A 22,164-nucleotide genomic window follows, 5' to 3' on the forward strand; every position below is an offset into this window, starting at 1 on the left:
CTACTTCCGGACCATGGGACCCCGGAAGCGAAACATTTACATTGAATTCAATGGAGAGAGAACACATATCTTTTGATCCCGTTTGAATTGTGCCACGAACTACACATATGATGTTTGTCAATCTTAAACAATCATTTCCATGTCAAAAAAGTCACATTTTGTTGTAAAACTGCTGAAATATAAGACTATGAAAAATATGCTACTACAAAGACTACAAATCCCAAATCCCATTCTGGGTCGCGTAAGTGATGCTCGGTGATTTATAATAAGACTCGTAATTAAAGCGAAGAAGAAGAAGATCTCATAACTGATTTATTACCTCCAATAAATTATAGATCGCTAAAAATAAATTCACTTTTACAAGATGCCTGTGTGCTTTGTACCAGGTTGTAGTCATAAAAGTGATCATACCACTTGCTCCTTCTATCGATTCCCGTCTGATGAAAGGACCAGGAGTCGCTGGATCAGACATATCAGGTAATATCATAGGTAATATACATGTTGTGCATGTTCATGTGCATAGTCAAGTTAGCTACCTAGCTAGTAGCGACGAGTAGCGAGCACGTTAGTTAGCATTAGGGGAGAGTGGGGTAATTTGTGCCAAGGGGCAAGTAGTGCCACCCCTGTTATCTAGAAAACCATAGAAGAAGTTGGTCATGTGACCACATATTTTTGAAGAGGCATCCATTTCGACCATCCTGCAAAGAAGGGAGTCACATGGCTTGAGAGGTAAGCACATTTAAGTTAAAAAAACTATTTTTTGCCCTCCAAAGTAAAATTTCTATGATCAAGGTTTTTTGATTGCTGTGTTTGAACAATTTAGACAACTTTAAAAACAGTTCACACATGTTTTAGTGCTTTAGTAAGCTACGCCATGAGTCTATACAGTTAGCATGATGCTAGCTCAAAAAAGCTGGGGGATGCATTTTTTTCAAAATGGTGGGCTTGGAGTGATTTGTGCCAAAGGGCCTGGGGTAAGTTGTGCCAGTGGCACAACTTACCCCAATTTATGATTATATTACTTTATTGTATTTTATTGTTATTGTACATTGTATTCTTACATTTGATCACTAAAACTATGTGACATTCTTAATTTTAGACCAAAATCCATCATGCCACGCACATACAAAAGGAAGACAGACAGGGTTTCAACTCCTCTTGAGGAGTTGGAAAGAGCAGTGAAAGAGGTGCAACAGGGGAAGACCATACGTCAGGTTGGAAAGGAGATGAAGATCTGCAGGATGACCATAAAAAGACATATGGATAAGAAAAAAATAGGAGAAGTAACAAAGCCAGGCTATGAAAGAACAGCAGTCGCCAAACGAGTCTTCAATGAGAACATGGAGAAAGAGCTGGCTGACCATATTAAGACACTAGCAGCAATGTTTCATGGCATAGGTGTCATGAAATGCCGTGAACTGGCTTTTGAGTTCGCACAAAGAAATAGCATTGACATGCCTGCCAGCTGGACCAGAGACGAAAAAGCAGGTTAGATCAAGTATAGGCTATTGGATAGTTATTTGGAGCGGATAACTTCAACTTATCTGAATGTAAACTGCAATGTGCTGATAAACTTTTAACCTTTTCTAGGACCTGATTGGTTCAACGCCTTTAAAGCACGCTACCATTTGGCATGCCGCGTTCCTGAAGCAACCTCTCTTGGAAGAGCTACTGCCTTTAATAAGCACAACGTGGGGGAGTTCTTTGATAACCTCTCTAAAGTGAAGGACAGGTAACTTAATAATCATCTGGCTTTGACATGCTGATATGATCACTCCTCTCTCTCTCTCTCTCTCTCTCTCTCTCTCTCTCTCTCTCTCTCTCTCTCTCTCTCTCTCTCTCTCTCTCTCTCTCTCTCTCTCTCACCCACCCACCCACCCACACCCTGACTAGGTAACCTGGCAGCCTGGCGAGAGGGCACAGCATCTCTAGAGGGTCTTCTGTCCTCTGACATTTACACACACAACCACATCCAAGTATGTTAAAACTGCTTTAAACGTCTCTGATCATCAGCACTACCTTTTATTTCATTTCAGGTACAGCTTCCCTCCACACATGATGTACAACATGGATGAAACTGGTGTGACGACAGTGCAGACACCCAAGCAGGTTGTCACAGAAAAAGGGAAGAAACAAGTGGGTTCAGTAACATCTGCTGAAAGAGGAGAGCTCGTCACTGTGGCCTGTGCAGTAAACGCCACTGGAAATGCAGTCCCACCCATGTTCATTTTCCCGCATGTCCGCTTCAAGGACAGCCTCCTCAATGGATCACCAGCAGGTTCCATTGGTCATTGTACAAAGTCTGGATGGATGAATGAAGATGCCTTCCTCATCTTCCTGAAGCACTTCATCCGCCACACCAACTGCTCCACCGATCACCCAGTCCTGCTCATTCTGGACAACCATGAGTCTCACATCTCACTCAAGTCAGTGACAATTGCTAAAGAGAATGGGGTCATTATGCTCACCCTGCCACCTCATACCTCACACCGCTTGCAACCATTAGACAAAACTGTCTATGGACCACTCAAAACCTATTATAACCGAGCGATGGATGGGTGGATGCGATCACATCCTGGGCGAACCGTATCAATCTATGAGGTCTCGGAACTTGTGAAGCAAGCGTTCCTCTCTGCAATGTCACCAACAAACATAACCTCAGGGTTCAGAGCAACAGGCATATACCCTTTCAACAGGGACATCTTCCCGGAAGAAGACTATGCACCATCAATGGTGACAGACAGGGCAAATCCAGAAGATGAACCCAGTGCCACTGCTGACCTGCCTGGAGAAGAGCCCTCTACCAGTGCAGCTGCTCACCTGCCTGGAGAAGAGCCCTCCACCAGTGCAGCTGCTCACCTGCCTGGACCATCTCATGAGCCAACACATGTCACAGGTATTTAAAAAAAAAGTCTGGTAGGCCAATAGTGGCGGTGCGCATAGTGGCATGGCTCAGGCTTACCCTCCACCTGACCACGTAATCTTGTTGTTCCCTGTGTTCAATGACAATAAGTTCCTTTCCTTTCCTTTCCTTTCCTTGAAGCAGATCCAGACCCAGGAGAGCCACCTGCCACTCTGACAAATCCCGAGCACTTATCAAGTGACAAATCTGGTTCTTCTGCTCACTTGGGTTATGTGTCTCCAGAAGTCATTCTTCCCTTGCCAAAAGCCACAGAAAGAAAAAAAAAATGTGTAAGAAAGAAAGTGAAAACAAGAATCGTGACCGACACACCTGAGAAGATGGAGTTGGAGAAGGCTCACAAAGAAAAAGAAGATAAAAAGGCTGAACAGGAAAAGAAAAAGAATGAAAGAGAGAAGAAAAGGGCTCTGAAAGCTGCAAATCAAACCAAAACCAAGAAGAAAACAGCTGTGTACAGTAGCTCAGAAGAAAGCTCCACCACCAATGATGAGGCAGAAGATGGTCTGGAGAAGACACACAGCAGAGAAAAGGAACGGGCTGAGAAGAAGAAAAGGAGTGGAAATAAGAAGGGGGCTCTGAAAGGGTCAAAACCAACCAAGCCCAAAAGAAAGTGCTCTCCAGTAGCTCAGAAGAGAGTGACTTTCCGATTCCACTTAGCGATACCACTCATTATGAGAGTTCAGATGTCCAGAGTGATGATGATGATGGTGACAAGGATCTGTCTGCTGGTGACTTTGTCATTGTGAAGTTTGCAGGTAAAAAATCCAAATGCTATAACTATGTTGGATTGGTGGAGAATGTTGAAGGTGACGAGATCAGTGCAAAGTTTCTGAAGCAAAGTTATAAGAGGTCTGTTGATGGAAAGCCCATCTTCACATTTAGAGAGAATGATGAAGGAGTCATCCCTAGAGGTGATGTGCTCAAGAAACTACCCACACCACAAAAACTTGGTGGTACAGCCAGAAGGGAGTATAAATTCACATTCCCCTGCAGCATTGACAAGTGGGATGTTCAGTAGTAGGCCGAATCTGTGAAGAGATTCAGATGCAGATGATTTGCTGCTCATTTTTAAAGTGGCCTTTGATGTTGTTAAAACTTTAAATAAACATTAAATAAATAATTTTGTATTGAATGTGTCTTGCTTTTATATAGCATTATTGTTTGTGAGATTAAAATGATCTGTTTTACTTCAATTATCAATGGCACAATTTACCCCAGTGTATTGTCTCTAATGGCACAACTTACCCCGCACCGGGGGCAAGTTGTGCCACAAAACCACTTTTTTTTTCTAAAGCTATATTTCTCAAACAGTTTATTTAAGATCCGAAGTGATTGTTCCCAGGGATGCACAACATCCTAAACTATATGTACATATTTTAGTTGGAGGCATTACTGTAATCCCCTTGCTTTAAAGGCACTTTAAGTAAAATTGGCACTACTTACCCCACTCTCCCCTACATTACTTAGCCTTGTCATTTTTAGTAGCCTTACCATGAAGTTATTATTTTATTACATGAAGTAAACCAAAATGTTAAACAGTAACCAAACATGATGGTAAGTATTTCGTGAAACATTTGAAGAGTAGCCTACTGCGCCCTCCACCGGGTGCTAAGGAAGCAGTTCAGGGAGAGTCGAAGGCAGGCATGGAGCTTTGCATGACATTCTTCTGGACGTGTTTCATTGTGATGACAATCTGTTTGTTGTGTGCTTATTGAGAGAAAATTGTTAGAAGAGATAATTATTCAAAGTGTTGTTACTTTAAAGTGTTGTTACTGACCTTTTTCTCTTTTATTTTCTTTACCTCACCTGTAACTGCTGAGACGTTGAGGAACATGCACACTGACCTGCTCTGGCAACCTGATTTCCACTGTACGTAATAGTATTTGGTTATGGTATATTATTTATATACATCAAAGGCACAATGCACCCCCCAGAGACACACATGTATTGAGTGTGATATTTTGTATAGGTCATGTGAAATCATCTTTACATACTAGAAAACTAGGAGCGGCAACTTGTTTTGAAATTGAATTTGTAATATCCGATAATAAAGTTGATCTGTTTTCTTTATTCTTCTCTCTTCCCAGCTCCATCCATCACCATTCTCTGTTCCTGCAGGTCCTGCTTGCTAATCAATGCTCATATTTTTTTACACAATTACAAATAAAGTCATTGTATTGTATGACATGAAGTTGTGCTTCATTCGGAGTCAATAATAAATTAATTCTGCCTTCAACTGCGCAATGATTGTGGACTGCACCGACATCCATGTAGCTGCCCCCCAGTAAGATGAACCAAGCAAAGAGGGTCACCATCATGCCCAAGGACATCCAGCTGGCCCGCCGTATCCGCGGAGAGAGGGCTTAGACTGACCTGAGACCAGCACACCCAAACACAATAGCTCTTTTAAGAGCCACCTACAGTTTCAAAGAGTTGCAATCCTACGTTATTATAATGATTAAACTGGTTCATGTATCACTTAGTTTACTGAACCGTGATGAATGGAAGTGAAATGAGTGAGGTAGTGGTTTACTGAAGTTACAAAGACATTAATATATGAGTAACAGGTCAGTGTAAACACAAGCTTCTGTCAATTATGGATCATTCCAACTATTTATATAAAAATATGTAATAAAGTTCTAAAACAAGTATTCGGTATATTCCTTGATAGCTTTTGGAGAAGGATGTTTTTAAGTTTACTAAAATCTATCGTTTCAACTGTTTCACTTTATAAAAAAGGAACAGGTGAGTAGAGCATCATTGAGTTTATTATTCTGTCCGTAAATTATCCAAATGAATGTTTTTCATTATTTTAGTCAACCCTAAACAAATTGATTGTACCTTTTAATAATGACCTTACATGGTCGGCAAAGTTAAATTAACTTCAGAAAATCAAATCTGTTCTGAGAAAAAACTAATAAATGTTTAAAGATAGGAACTTGCCATCCCACTGAAAAACAGTCCATAGAGATTTAAAGGCGTAGTTGTAGTTCAATCCAACTTTCATTTGGATTCATTTGACAACAGTCAACTATTTTCAGAAAGAATATATATATATATTTATAAGTCAACTTTATTGTCAATCTTACTCAGTTTGTGTTTATAGACAGAGATCAAAAAGACGTTTAAATAAAATTATACAATTTACAGATATGTATACAAATATATATATATCCTATATACACCATCATGTATAATGATGGTGTATGCTGTAGAAGGAAGTGTGTTAGATAACAAGTAAATATAGAGTTACATACAGATCCATGTTACAGCAAAAGATGGAATAACTCAGAAGCACGCAGTATAATAATAATTACATGCAACAATTAAATAACTGCTCAGCATCTCCACCACAATCCCAATCTGCTGTGTCCTGTTTTCCTCTCCTCTGCATAACACCCCATCACACATACGAAACACAACGCAGAGTCCGAGGGTGTTAAGAGTGTGTTTATTTAAATGTCCTCCTCTCTACTGGCCAACACAGGGAGCATATGCTGGGTGTAGAATTGTTCCAGGAGGAGGAGATTTCCATGCCATGCAGGGTCTTTGGGGATGGGGATGATGATCGCCTCCTTCGTGGTCCACACAACAAAGTAGCAGAGACTCCGGTCAGTGATGTGCAGCTGCCCTTGGACCTGGTGCCAGTATGGGTGATTCTCCTTGAGAATATATGACCCCACCCTCCGCACGGAGACAGAAGGATGGTAACTGGACTGCCTCCGCGATGGTCATGTTCCTCTGGCTGTGTGGACACTTCACCTACAGCAGGGCAGATGGCTGCACAAGTCCATCGGGTGATGCTCCCAAAACACCCGACTCACTCACAAAGAGACCAGACTCGAACACTGTCACCCGATAGGCCTGCACAAAAGCCTTCACCCCTTCGGCCTCGTTACAACCCCCCAGTTGACAGTTGGCGATTGTCTCTGGCCAGTGGGTTGTATGTCTCCTCTCGCTGTTGGTAAAGTTGAGACACCGGCTGGACTACTTTGGAAGTGCCAGGCTTCCTCCACTGGCACTCAACATCTGTGGAGCTGATCTGCCACATGGCAAATATTGCCAATGCTGCAGCGTGGCTGCATTTGTACATCTCCTGTGCACAATCACAGACAGCGCTCTGCATCGCGCCATCGTCTCCCATGCAGATCTGTACAAATAAAGTAAGTACCATTTGTTAGCATGCTATAATAGATTGAATGAGCAATAATACAAGGATGGTCCGGATCTGGGGGTGGGAGGGTTTATTTTTCCATAGTTTTGTCCTCTTGTCTGTTGTTATTGTTTGTTTTTTTTGTAATTTGTGTTGTATTATTGTGATTGTACATTGTATTTTTTCTAAATGTGTATGAATACATTTTTTAAAAACATTTGATCAACAATAAAAAAGGATTTGGTCAGGATCTAGACTCAGTGTGTAGTTTATTAATTAATCAATGCTCTCTACATTAGGAAAACACATACCAGTGTACCAGAGGGAGTCACACACAGCTGTGCCTAGATAACCAAAATCCTTGAATCTACACACAGCAAATAAAGTCAAATGACACAACGAGAAAAAGGAGATCACACATACAGTATAGTCGATATAAAACTGGCCGCTTCAATCTGAAGAGCAACTAAAACAAAACACGGGAGTGTACCTTGTTCTTGTGAACACTAATGTTATCCACAGCATACACAGACCACGAAGTTCTTAAGGAGAAAACTAGTTGCTAAAACAAAACACGTTAGTGTACCTTGTTCTTGTGTACACTAATGTTATCCACAGAATACACAGAGACCACGAAGTTCTTAAGGAGAAAACTAGTTGCTAAAACAAAACACGTTAGTGTAACTTGTTAGCTAATGTTAGCTAGCTGACATTAACGTTAAACATTGCACTCATATTACTTACCGAAACCTTGTAAAGCCGGTCCCGCATGCTGGCTCTTACAGAACCGACTAACTCCCTTTCATATAGGTACAGCTCTCAACGTGCCCAGACTTGTAGTGATTTTCACCTCGTAAAATACTTTTATTCTCATTCTGAAAGAATGTGGTGAAATGTGCTAACGTGACGGCCATCTTTATGTTGGTGACGCGTATTGTGCGAGACCAGAGACCTGTAGTTCACTGAGCGGTTTCACACGAAAAAATGTGTAACTTCACAGTTTTACAACACATTTTAATTTGTTTGACTTGCAAAATGTTCTTTTAAATTGACAAACATCATATGTGTCATTCGTGGCACAATTCAAACGGGATCAAAAGATAACCTTTCTCTCTCCATTGACTTCAATGTATAATTTTCCGCTTCCGGGGTCCCATGGAGGCTTTCGGAAGGGGACAACTGCAACGAAAGTAACACAAACAATTATGTTAAAGTACTATGATACTGTACTGATATCTTCAGACTTTGTTCTTTACTTTCTCCGTCTTTATATGTAGAAGATAATAGGCTTGTTTGAGACAAGCGAGACCTGCGCAGACCTGCGCAATTTCGATCAACGTCTTGCTCGTGCGTTGCATGATGGTTAGTCATTTTGTCCGACTTGCTCTGGAGGCTCGCCCACATGAGACGTTGAAATCTCGCGGGACAAAGACGCCCGCAGCCTTGAGAGCGAGGCGCGGCGAGGCGGCGCAGTTCCTCTCCACGGGCTGCGGAAGCGAAATGCTTGATGGGAAACGACTCGCTGGTATCTCGAGCTGGGCGCTCATTGGTGGTTTTTTCCACGTGCTGGTGATGAAACTCTCCAATTGGCTGGGCAAAAGTTTGTTGTTGTTTTGTGTCAGTTTTACGTCGCCACTTCCATTCACATTTTTCATCATTGTTCCACAATATTTATCATCATTAAATTAATATCCATATATTTTATACTATACTTGCACTGCTTACCGTTTTCATACTTTATATATCTTAGCATATTCATACACACTGTTCATACTGCTCACAGGCTGATATCTAGTGTATTCATATCCCTCACTGTTTATTCATCATTCAATTCATTCTATATTTTATTCTGTCTATTGTGTACATTACTTTTCACTTCACTGCTTGTTGCACCTGGTTAGAAGCTAAACTGCATTTTGTTGTCTCAGTACCTGTAATATGTGCAATAACAATAAAGTTGAATCTAATCTTGAGCAGAAACAAATGTATTTACTTAGTACATATCTGACATTAACGATTAAACACATGTGTGCATTCTTTATAAATGCAAACCGAGTCAAACCGACTCCGGAGGCAGCAGTATGCACCTTCAAGCTGTTTGCAATCCGCCAAAAAACCGAGAGAAGAAGAAGAAGAAGACGAAGCTGACTCAGAGCTGTCCGACTTCAGGCGAGCTTTTTGAGACCTCCCCCGGCTGCGATCGGTTATTCTCGTCTACTTTCGAGGCGAGCCGCAACGCGTCTCAAGAGAGGCTTCTCTCTTCTATGAACTGCAGTGTGTGGCACTTCCGTATTGGCTTCCCGGCTCTACGCCATAGTTTGCCGCTTGGTCCCGCACCGTCGACCGTGACACGCCTTATTTGGACTGCCAGACCCGATGCATGGCCGATTCAACATGTTGAATCGGCCATGCATCGGGTCTGGCAGTCGGACCAAACAATCACTCTGATTGGCTGTTCAGCTAGCGAATCAGTGCATGAGAAGCGAAACGGAAGTGAGGGACGTAAACAAACGATTTACGAAGGCACACACAGACTGATATTCATTTTCATCTCATCATGGCGATCTGGAATGACGCAAACGAAGACCTGCTCATCACATTGATCCAGGAGAGGCCAGCTCTGTACGACATCACAGAGAAAAGGTACTCGAACCGAGTAGTGAAAACCGGACTCTGGCGAGAGATTGAGATTTAAACGCAACTTGGTTTCTCGGGTAAGATGATCTTTTTCATCAATTGAGCTCTTTAGCAGATATTGTTTTCTCTTTTTATTGTTGGCCAGCGTACAGTGACGTTAACGTGAAATGTAATTTGTTATTTCAACCTTGTGTTTTGTTGTTATCTTGTTGCTAGCTGTGCAGTTTGGCACTGCATATAGATATGAATTGGACATGCTAACTAGCCACAATGCCTACATCGTTTATTTGTGTGCTTCAGAGAAAGAGCTGAGGAAGAAGTGGGATTCTCTGCGAACCCAGTACACCCGGTACAGGAGACTTGCCCCTTCGGGTAGTTGTGGAGCACCAAAGACGGGCAGACAGCAGTGGATCATAACCAGGCTGCAGTTTGCACACGCTATTTGTTGTTGTTTATATCACGCAGTCTGTTCTTCTTCTCTGTCTTCCGGTTGTTGCCTATTTTTAATGACGAATACACACTACCGCCGCCTGCTGGTAAGGAGAGTTATTGCCACTCACGCACTGAAGTCTTTGCGGTGTCTTCCCGTGCGACACATGGCCAAGACGCAGGAGAACACCGCGACGCAACAGCCGACGTCGGCGTCGGCGAGTCCTCTGGTGACTGCTTGGTGTGTCAGGGCCTTTAAAGTAAAGCTTTCAGTGTGGGATGTGACGTTCATTAAGTCTGAAGAGGCAACTGGTTTTTGGAAATAAATGCAGCAAAATGTAACACCACGTCAAGGCAGCAGATTTCCTGTTAAAGAAAGAGGCTTTATTTTCCTCTCCAGCTGTGGCTGTCTTTGTTGGCAGCAGGTTTCTTCTTGAGAAGAAACCTGGCCGCAATCTCAACAGCCTCTCCAGTTGAAGTCTGAACCCTGGCAGGCTGTGATAAATGAGCTAGAAGTACTGTAATTCACTGTTACTCTCTGGTGGGTCCTTAAAAACTTTTGGTACTATTTTCATACAGTCAGTTTGAATGGTAGCTCATGTTGTCACAGAATGCACATACATAAAGTTCAGCTAAGGATGATTGAGTAGAAACATCATTTTCAAAATTAAAATGAAATCCAAAGAACTGACACCTAAAAACGTATCTTCTTCAGGCTGCTGTTTGTGAATCATTTGAGGGTGTTCCTTTAAACTTTGGAAAGTCAGACAGTTGACTCAAAGCTGAGTGCGAAAACCTGACATGATATATACAGTGTGAAAACTGTTTTTTTTTTTATTATCTTAAGCTGGATCAAAACAAGGCAACTGTGTTTATGTGAAGCTTCTCTCCATTCATAGCTGTGGTTAGCCACAGCATTCCTGCCACAGATACCATTATAGTCATACCTGCTTCTATGCACAAACCACAGGAGCGCACAGACACCCAAATAATTATTCCATTTGTCCAGATGACTATACCATTCGGCCAGCCAGGAAATGGTGCAAAGTTTAAAACAGGAAAGTCCGATGTTTCAACCCAATGAATAACACAAAGGCTGATGAACTATTAGTAAAAATACCATCACTGATTCAGAAGAGGGAGAGACTGTGACTACAAAGCTTTGCTTCAACATGGAAGTTGAATTTGGTTTTACGATGTAAATGCTGGAAAATAGATTTCTATAATTATAGCTCCTAAAGGGATAAAAAAATAAACGCTAGTGTTGTTAAACGCCTTGACTTTAAAGATGGGCCGTATTTTAATTCCTGGTGTGTGGGATGCTAATAAATGTCAACGAGGGTATGCTATCTGAGAGCCAAGATGCTATTTGTGGGCAAATTAAATTGATTTCCAAAATATTTTACCCAGTTTATACACATTAAATATTCTTTCTTTTATACATTTTTAGTGAAGAAACACTAAAGTATCATTTACCATAACTTTTGCGGCCCAAAAACACTCATTGACTCATTCATCCTTTTTATCAATGGACACTTAATATTTACTTTACAGTGAGCAGTTGTTTAAGATTCAACTTACCTAATAATTTTTGCTTCAAAACTGACAGCTGTAATGTCGCACAACCATCATTTCCAGTTGATACATTTATACACATTTTACCATGATTGCATGCTAACATATGATAATAAGTGATGATAAAATCAGCTTAGATTTTAGGGAATGTAATTGCTTTTTTTTTTTGGTGTTATGCAGGAAAAGTCACAATTACGATTCCTTCTAAAGGGATCTTAAATGTTTGTACCAAATAACATAGCAATTGATCCAATATTTGTTTAGATATTTCACAATATTTGAACAAGCTGGTGGCAATAGATACAAAGTCAGAGGATCGCCATGGTCAGTAGGATGTATACACGGGACCCCAGATATCTGTACCAAATGTACATGGACCAAAGTTATTGACTGACTGACATTACCGTAACTAGATCTGCTACAAACTTGCTTCTCTAAGATAACTTTTCTACAATGAAGATGAGCTTTGCATGAGTTATTTGTCCCTTTGTGTGGTAGGGAGAGTAAATCATTTCAATTTTCAAAGAGTACAAGTTGTTCTGAATGTCATACAATAAAGTAAAGACTTTTCAACAATCTGCAAAAGCTATTAGAGCATGTGTATCAATGTCTATGATTAACATCAAAATGCAGTGTCTGGTCCTTTGAGGTTACATCTTCTGCTACTGAACAGACTGTTTTTCCAAAATGTATTACAGACTTTGTTTTGGCTTTGAAAGGTCAACATTTCATGTGGAATAATGAGTAACCGCAGAGACAGTTTTATTTCAGTAACACAGCACTTTTATTTATCATCCATCAAAATAACTCTAATAAAAATCACTATGGCATGTTGCATTGTATCTCTGGAGACAGGGTTCATTATTGCAACATTAGCTTTAGCACAATAACCCAATGCATTTATTTGATTCACTCACTTTGATAAATGTGGATATTTGAAAAATGTATTCCTTTTCAGAGACAGAAGCCGCTGTGCTTGACTCACTCTGAAATATAAGGTTATCGGGTATGGAACTGCCATCAAACATGTCCACTGTCCATCATGTTGATCTGATGTCCTTAACGTTAAAGTTTAGTGACAGTTTGCCCAAAAAAATCCTTCACGGAGTATTGAAACATTAGAGGGCAGTGGCACTTCAAAGATGCCCTTTTATCCTCATTTTCAGGTTCTAAATTGTATTTTGTGCCTCTACTAGGACAACACTCTCTATTTCTCTCATACTGCCTGTGCTGCAGCACCTCTTTTCACCCTCTGTCTGAAACCAGAACCCAGTCTGCTATGATTGGTCAGCTGGCCAGGTCTGTTGTGATTGGTCAACCGCTTAGAGATGTCCCACCCCTTAGCCTATCACGTACAATGTGTTGGAGTGATAGCCTATAGAAGAGTTACATGGGAAAATCATAAAAAGCACAATAGAGCCCCTTTAATATACAGAGAAAAAAGCCACACATAACTTTAAAGGTTATTTTTAAAACACTTACTGTTTGTCTGACTAATGTAGGCTATGAGAAAAAATATGAAATGTGTGTATATCTGTAAAAGTTTGCAACTGACCTTTACAGTTGCTGAGGGGTGCTAGCTGTAGCTCTATATTACCTAAATGTAAAGGAAAGTGCTGTTCATCTTCTTATGTAATTAATGGAAGGAAAGTGAAAAAGCTTATTCGACCTATAAAACTTTACCTTGAAGGCTCCTAAATTAAGTTTCAGTATGTTGTTCTGTTATTTTTAAATTCACCACAGGAGAAAAGGAGGGGATTAACTAAGTGTTTTAAAGATAAGAGTTTATTGTTTCCTAGAATGCAAAGAATACGTCCCTAGGCTCTGTCTGCTATTATCAAACATCCATAACCAGCCGTTCATCTTTGCCAGTTTCTTAAATACCCAAGTAAATAAAACATGTTGCTCCAGACATCTAATTAGATAATTTTCAGAAGCCATTCTTTATGTCTTTTTGAGAAGTGAAACCAGTGCCAGGGGCATTTACATGACATAACAGGACCATTTCATGGTGAAAAGCACTGGAAGGTCTCCTTGTTAAGGAGCATAATTGAGCTTCTGTGGTGTTCTTGTATTAACTTTTCCTGTTGTGTCTGTTAACAATGAAGGGGTGGAGGTGTGGCTATTTATATCTCCTCTGACCTTGTGACTGAGCTAATTGCTACTTCTATAGAGCCTCTACATTTTGAATGCATTTTTCTTAAAATTATTTTTCATGAAAATAAATGCTTAACTATTGGTAGCATCTATAGGCCACCTTCTTCACCTGCAGAGTCTTTTAACCATATAATTGACACTATCAACTCCATTTCCTGCGGAAATGAAATAATCTTGCTTGGTGATTTCAACAAAAATTGGTTGGATAAATCATCTGATAGAGAGAAAAAACTTTTCAGTAGTCTAAATGTTAAACAGCTAATTAATGAGCCAACTCGTATCACTCTTAGAACCCAATCTCTACTTGACTGGATACTGGTGTCACACCCTGACAGAATCTTAAAAGCTGGTGTCATGTCGGATTGCTTCAGCGATCATTCAATTGTTTATTGCGTATGGTAAATCAAATTAATTAAACTACCTCCAAAACTAGTCAAAATCAGACAATATAAAAAATTGAATGTTGATTTATTTATTAATGATGTTGTTGCCCTTAATTGGGACAGATTTCAACTAATACCTTTTGTACAAGATGCTTGGGATTTTCTGCATAAAGAGCTCACTGATGTCATGAACAAACATGCACCTGTGAGAACGGTTAAGGTCAAAGGTCAACATCTCCCTTGGATAAATTCTGAACTCATCAGTCTCTTTAGGGAAAGGGATAAAGCATGGTCGATATATCGTCATTCAAGAACTATAGCCGATTGGGAAGTATACACAGGCATCTCCGAAATCTGAGTAAAACCAAAACCCGAAATGCTAAATCCAACTAATGAAGCTTAGCGCAAGTTCAGACAGGAAGACCTATCACTCTGTATTGCACGTCATAGCAATACTCGCTCCCTGCACTAAATGACAGGGAGCGCCACTCCTCAGCTAACCTATCACTCCCCTCCATTTACAAGCCTAATCATCGCACCTGTTAATCCCTCTATATATGCTCTCCCCTTTCCTATCAGCTGTCTTCCAGGTGTCAACGCGCAAGCAGCAGCAGGGCTTCGTCCCAGCTCCAGGCATTATTCATCAGCTCCGCAGTCTTGCGGATTAAGCTACATGCGGCGTCCCCCAGTCGGCTAGCGGTTCCAGCCGGCCGCCCCGCAAACCCGGACGCGGGAGGAAAAGACAAGGAAATCGGGCTCCACGGAAGTTCCTCCGGCTAATGGAAATGGGCTACTTCACGCAAACAATTGACGCACGCCTTCAGTCTCTCAAGAGGTCATCACTGGCATCAGGGCCGCTCAAATGCGGCGCTTCCGGCTTCACGCGGAACGGGTCCTCATCGCATGCGAAGCTTTACCCATTCTGGCTTCAACCACAACCACAAACCCTCCTGCAGGCAGGCAGGGCGGAAGTAACATCCCATTGAAGCTACTTCCTCCTGCGCCTCACCTCTAAAACAGGCGTCAGGGTAGCGCTGGCAAGAGGCAGTTGCAACAAATTCACGAGATGTTTCGTATATCGTTATGACATTTGGGTCATGCAGAGTGAGATCGCTACCCCTTTAAGAGAGGGGTGTGGCGCGTGCATGTGTGCGCGGGCATGGTATGGTAGACCGAGCGGGATACATGTTTTCTAGAAATTACGAGGCAGCAGAAAAAGGAAGGTCTGTGATCTTGCGAAACAGAAGAGCTAAATAAATGCAACGACCTCCCAAGAAGAGCTCGCCTCTCTCCAGTCTTTCCGATAAAATGGGTTATTGAACCCGAAGCGTGTTGCTTCTGCCCTGGGAGACGACAGAGAGTCATCCCCCCCGTTTCCTCGACTACGGTCTGGGAGCCGACAGGAAGTTCAACACTATGCATTGCTACCTTTAGTTCAGGGTTAAGGTGAGTCCCAGCAGGCAGTGTTGGGTGTAACGTGTTACAGTATGGAGTTCAGTAACGTATTACTTGCATTACTAATGCAGTTCGGGTAATTACTACCCATTACAATGCTCAGTAACTAACGCAGTTTCAAGCTTCAACAGTGTTACCTGAAATAAATGGCGTTTCGTAGGGCTTATTTTCCTCAATGACCAAGTCGCTGCACATTATCCTGTTTATTAGGGGTGCACCGAATGGGAAATTCTTGGCCGAAACCGATACCGAAAATAGGAAACGGTTGGCCGAAAACCGAATGCCGAAAGGCCGAAAATGATTAATAGAAATATATATATATATATATATATATACATTTTTTACCAATGTTGTTCAGCTACCTGATTATGGAAATAGACATGATTATGGCAAAACGTAACTTAAATAATAATCACTATTATGGGTCCATAAAACATTTATTCAGCACTTTTGAATGCATACAGTACATTTATATATGTCATGTATTATTGCTAAAAAACATTATATCGCAGTCTTAGTGTCGCCAACTCGTTTCTAATATGCAAAGACAACAAATGCGTCTATGATGTATTTTCGATCAGACGAGATCTCTCTCCCCCGTCTGTGTGCGAGGGGTCGGGGCAGTTTACACACACGCAGCTGCTACATGCAGCGGCGTAGTGATGGGAATTCCGGCTCTTCTTGGTGTGCCGGATCATTTGGCTCGTCTCACCAAGAAGAGCCGGCTCTTTCGGCTCCCAAACGGCTCTTCAGTTTACCACATATTATACCTTTTTAATTACATCAAATGTAGCCCTGTTTTCACTAATTATATGTGTACACATATATCACTTAAATTATTCAATACAATCTTTGTACTGAAGTATTCAAAAGTAAAAATTACATGTTTAATATAAATGATTTGCTGTGGCCAATTGTTTTCATTGCATTTACAGACCCGTGTAACTCTCCGATACCACCCAATGAATGCATTGACTTGCTTGTAGAACCACGCTACACAAAACAGATGGCAACACCTATAAAAACTATTTAAAAAAAGGGGCTACTGTATCGACCTATATAAAAGATCCTGCATTTTAGCCATGCCTCATTTCGCTCTATTTGCTCTTTGCAGGGCTATTTTTGCAGGGGGCTGATTCTGTGAGCTGCAGCTGACCACGCCCCCCTGTAGGAGAGGGGAGCGTGCTTTGAGATCAGCTGCTGGGCTGTCAGAAGAGGGGGAGAAAAAGAGATCTCCGTCCTCCGTGTTTTATTCTTATCGAAGTAAGAAGAGAAGTAATGGGGCAGAAACCCTCCTTTTTACGCAGCGGCCCAGACATAGACATCAAACGGTGACACATATTCAGTTGCCAGTTACTTTGGCATTAGGGCAGGGATATCTAGATACTTCCCAAGGTCTGACATCATGAAGTGTGCTACTTTTAAAGCAAGCAACGATGTTTTCAAATCTGTAATAAAAAAGCTCCTCAAAAACACTATCGAAGCAGTTCCTGCCGTTGCTACGTTAGTTCAAACAGTAACAACGGACTACTTGTCTTAGCGGATGCATGTCAATTTAAATCAATACATAAAACTATTTTTTAAATCAATAAAATCATTTTCTAAATCCATAAAAGCATTTAAATTAATAATGGGAGTCATGTCGTTACTTTGTTGAGAATGTGGCCATGTAATAAGCAGGATAATGTGCACATTGCATAATGTGCCTTCAATCCGATCTATATCCCTCCGCAAAAAACAAAAAAACCCCGGCTCGTTCGCGGGCAAGAGCCGGCTCCCGTCGTTCACTTAAAAGAGCCGGCTCTTTGAGCCGGCTCGTTCGCGACCGACACATCACTACAGCGGAGCACACTGCGGAGATGGCGGAGAGAACGCGCTCCGAGGTGTGGTTAAACTTTACCCGTCTCGATGTGGAGAATACTTGTTACCATAAGTGCAATAAGAGTTTAGCATGTAAGCACGAGCAATTTGTCTAAACATTTAGCAAAAGTGCACCGCATGCAGACGGAGGAATGTACCGGGTTCGACCATCTTTCTAGCAGCTCTGTAGCCCCATCCACGAGTAACGTTTCCACGTCAGGTGTTATGTATGCTAGCAGCAACACACGGAGTTAACTACATTATACAAACATGGGTTAATGATTAGAGGAAACTGAGTTATTTAGTTTGTTAAAATTTCAGCTATTCTGTTTACAGTCTGTCATCAGATTATTTAATACGATTTGTTAAAGGCTCAGGGCAATCTCAAAGGTCAATGTCCCCCCCCCCCCCCCCCATGTGAGCCAGCCGCGAGCATGGTCGCCGCGTCTTTATTACGTCATCACAACAACACGTTAGGTTACCAACGTAAGCCTGTTCTGACATTCGGTGATATTTTTTCGGTGCTAAAACCCTTTCGGCCGAAAGGGCCTTTTTAACAATTTTCGGCCGATAATTTTCGGTGGCCGAATATTCGGTGCATCCCTACTGTTTATGACACGACCAGATACTAAATAAATTAGGAATTCACTCCCAATATTAATTTAATGATTATTGACTGAATGATCGTATTTTTCTCTTTTTCTTCTCCACTAAGAAATATTCCGTTTCTCGTTGCACCAACGGCTGGATCTGCGACAACATCTCCTCGGCAGTAGGGGTGCAACAACTAATCGACTTAATCGATTACCAAATTAGTTGCCAACTAATTCAGTCGTCGATTCATTGGTGACGTCATCACGTGTGTTTTACGCGCCGTTAAGTTCCAACGTATTGGTCTTTTATCGGTACCGGAGACATTTATAAAATATATATGTCATGTATTATTGCTAAAAAACATTATATCGCAGTCTTAGTGTCGCCAACTCGTTTCTAATATGCAAAAGACAACAAATGCGTCTATGATGTATTTTCGATCAGACGAGATCTCTCTCCCCGTCTGTGTGCGAGGGGGCGGGGCAGTTTACACACACGCAGCTGCTACATGCAGCGGAGCACACTGCGGAGATGGCGGAGAGAACGCGCTCCGAGGTGTGGTTCAACTTTACCCGTCTCGATGTGGAGAATACTTGTTACCAAAAGTGCAATAAGAGTTTAGCATGTAAGGGCGCACGAGCAATTTGTCTAAACATTTAGCAAAAGTGCACCGCATTCAGATGGAGGAATGTACCGGGTTCGACCGTCTTTCTACAGCTCTGTAGCCCCATCCACGAGTAACGTTTCCACGTCAGGTGTTATGTATGCTAGCAGCAACACACGGAGTTAACTACATTATACAAACATGGGTTAATGATTAGAGGTAACTGAGTTATTTAGTTTGTTAAAATTTCAGCTATTCTGTTTACAGTCTGTCATCAGATTATTTAATATGATTTGTTAAAGGCTCAGGGCAATCTCGATGACAAAGGTCAATGTTCCCCCCTTTCTACGCACGGAGATAATGTAATCTTAATAGTGTGCAGGCCAAGGCTGGCTCTTCAAAGCAGATATTAACGACGCGCTTTAAAGTTCCCATCATCGTTCAGCGGAACTCTTTCAGCCTTAAGCGGCAGTCAAGTAAGGAGAAACTACATGTGCACCGGCTATTCGGGTAAATAATATTAATAGCTGTCTCTCCCCAGTTAAAATCACCCACTGCTCAGGGAGATCTCCTCATGCGTTGCCTTTACGCATCTAGTGTTCAAATATAACATTACTAACCTATAACTCCGCTCAACTGGGAAAAGAGAAGAAGAAAGAAGAAGAGAATCCTCCAGGAGCACAGCGTTCCTAATCATGAGGAACTATAGGCCCAGTCACACACCTGGAGTTCCTAGGCATCACATCAAGCTCATGGTATTAACGTTCCTCTAACCAAACTGCGTGCATCCACATAAACGTCTTCAACGACAGTTGCTCTTCCTCATCGGGCAACCGTACTTTACATGCGGATATTCTTCGGCACGCCATCATCTCCCGTTTCCTGGACGTGGCATCCGCCGGCCTCACGACGACCGCGTTTTCCCCGACTTAAGGACGTGCACCGCACATCCTCCGTTTTGGGGGGGACATCTGCATGAGATCATCCGCATAGCGGCACACTCAGATTTCCACTATTGCTACACATTTATTATCACACTCGCTGGATCTAACACTAGCGTCCCTCAGAAAAGAAGAAGTCAATCTAAAAAGCATCCGGGGCCTCTTAGCAGGAGTGCAGTTTAACGTTCGCTGTTCCGATCCCGGCTTTCCCAGCCTGTTTGCAAACCAGTCAGTCAAACTCATCCTCAAAGGTCTCATTAAAACTTTCCCCCCGTCTTAGACCGGAGACGCCCTATTACACTCTCCACTTTACGCCTCATGCTCTCCAAACTTAGAAGTGGGTTATTTTCCCCTTATATCAATGCGCGACTCGACGCTCTATTTCTCCTAGCTTTTTATGCCTTTCTCAGACCAGGTGAATTTACCACAGCTTCCCTTACATTCGATTCCAATCGAGACGTCAGCTTTTCTGACATATCCTTTCACGCTAGCCACTTTAGCTTATATCTTAAACACTCCAAATGCGGCGGCGCCTGCTCCGTCATCGCCACCCGCATCGACTCCCAGTTCTGCCCTTATACATCCATGATCAAATTCCTACAGCTTAGACCTACCTCTAATCCTCTCACCATTATTCCTTATCTCAGGGAATTTTCCTTTAACTCAACGACAGTTCAATATCTATTTAAAACAAGTCCTCATTAAATCCGGGTTATCACCCCTTCTATACACGGGGCATTCCTTTAGAATAGGCGCAGCTACTTCCGCTGCTAATCAAGGTGTCTCATCCTCATCCTTGCAACAACTCGGACGGTGGTCCTCCTCCGCTTTCTCATCCTACATTCGCCCTGACCTCAATGCCGTGCTGGCTATCCAAAGGTCTCTCCAACCTTAAAATTGGTACGTATGCATATAACTGGTGGTGGTTCCTAGCATGTCAGCACGTATGTCGCCCCGCAGCTCATGTTTATTCCTGCATATCTAACCCTGTATGTCCAGGTTGTAAAACCTTCGGGTCTGTATAAATGTGTCCCTGCTAAGGCAGATTGACCCGCACGTTCGGGAAGCCCTGCCCGTTCCGGGCGCCCCGCACGTCGGGTCCCCGGTGCGCCCGGGATGCCCCGTTCGCCCGGGATGCCCCGTACGTCCGGGATGCCCCGTATGTCCGGGAAGCCCCGTATGTCCGGGTCGTTAACCTCCGGTCCGTATAATGTGTCCCTGCTAAAGTCCGGTTGCCCCGCACGTTCGTGAAGCCCTGCACGTTCCGGGCGCCCCGCACGTCGGGTCGCTCGGTGCGTCCGGGACGCCCCGTACGTCCGGGAAGCCCTGTATGTCCAGGAAGGATGCCCGGGAGGCATCAGATGTTTAAATTCTCACATGTATTAACCTCTCATTTCCATCCATAGATTTCCACTGCATCCCACAAGGTAAGATTCTTCACGTTCAGTACTTCATACTTCATTCTTTTGGGGGTTCATCGGAAATGGTTCTTCCCTTCCCGATTGATATCCTACAAAACCTGGGCCTAATCGCCAAAACACCATTTCATTCACTTGTTATAAACTGTCATCATTATGTTTCATTTATATAATGTGACCGATAATAAATATGTATTCCATACATCGCGTCTCTCCTGATTGAAATGAAGCTTAGCGCAAGTTCAGACAGGAAGACCTATCACTCCGTATTGCACGTCATGGCAATACTCGCTCCCTGCACTAAATGACAGGGAGCGCCACTCCTCAGCTAACCTATCACTCCTCTCCATTTACAAGCCTAATCATCGCACCTGTTAATCCCTCTATATATGCTCTCCCCTTTCCTATCAGCTGTCTTCCAGGTGTCAACGCGCAACCCTCCTCCACCCCTTCGCCTCCTGCTTTCAACTCAGGGCCAGGCTTAACCTTCTCCCTTCCAACCGGACCTAACCACTTATCACCACCACCAGTGTCTAGACCCAAGGGGGTTCATCGGAAACGGTTCTTCCCTTCCCGATTGATATCCTACAAAACCTGGGCCTAATCGCCAAAACACCATTTCATTCACTTGTTATAAACTGTCATCATTATGTTTCATTTATATAATGTGACCGGTAATAAATATGTATTCCATACATCACGTCTCTCCTGATTGAACTATAAAGAACCTCTCACATCGGACTTTAAGCAATTTTGAACTAAAATTAAATCTATTTTAAATAAATCAGGTAAACATTCTATTAATAAAAAAAGAACTGCTGATACAATAATTCATGACCCATTATCCATTGCCCAAATATTTAATCAGCATTTCGCTAATGTATGTTCCACACTACTATCTGACTCCTATTTGACGACTGGTATTTCTAATAGTAACTCGTACTGCAACAGTTCTTTTTCTTTTAAGAAAATTCTACCACACAAAGTTCATAATGCTATCCCAGAATTAAAAGTGGATGGCAGTGCAGGACTCGATGG

General features: G+C 42.3%; 1 protein-coding gene across 1 annotated transcript; it reads left to right on the plus strand.

Moving 5' to 3' along the window:
- Nucleotides 1-700: 700 nt before the first annotated feature.
- On the plus strand, nucleotides 701-4,052 carry LOC117549854. The gene is made up of 6 exons (XM_034221951.1): nucleotides 701-729; nucleotides 1,100-1,488; nucleotides 1,591-1,732; nucleotides 2,037-2,426; nucleotides 2,697-2,896; nucleotides 3,044-4,052. The coding sequence occupies exons 2-6, from the start codon at nucleotides 1,113-1,115 to the stop codon at nucleotides 3,664-3,666; spliced, it is 1,731 nt and encodes a 576-aa protein (XP_034077842.1). The 5' UTR covers nucleotides 701-729; nucleotides 1,100-1,112; the 3' UTR covers nucleotides 3,667-4,052.
- Nucleotides 4,053-22,164: the final 18,112 nt, after the last annotated feature.

Source organism: Gymnodraco acuticeps, unplaced genomic scaffold, assembly GCF_902827175.1.
Source record: "Gymnodraco acuticeps unplaced genomic scaffold, fGymAcu1.1, whole genome shotgun sequence".
NCBI classification, from domain to species: Eukaryota; Metazoa; Chordata; class Actinopteri; order Perciformes; family Bathydraconidae; genus Gymnodraco; species Gymnodraco acuticeps.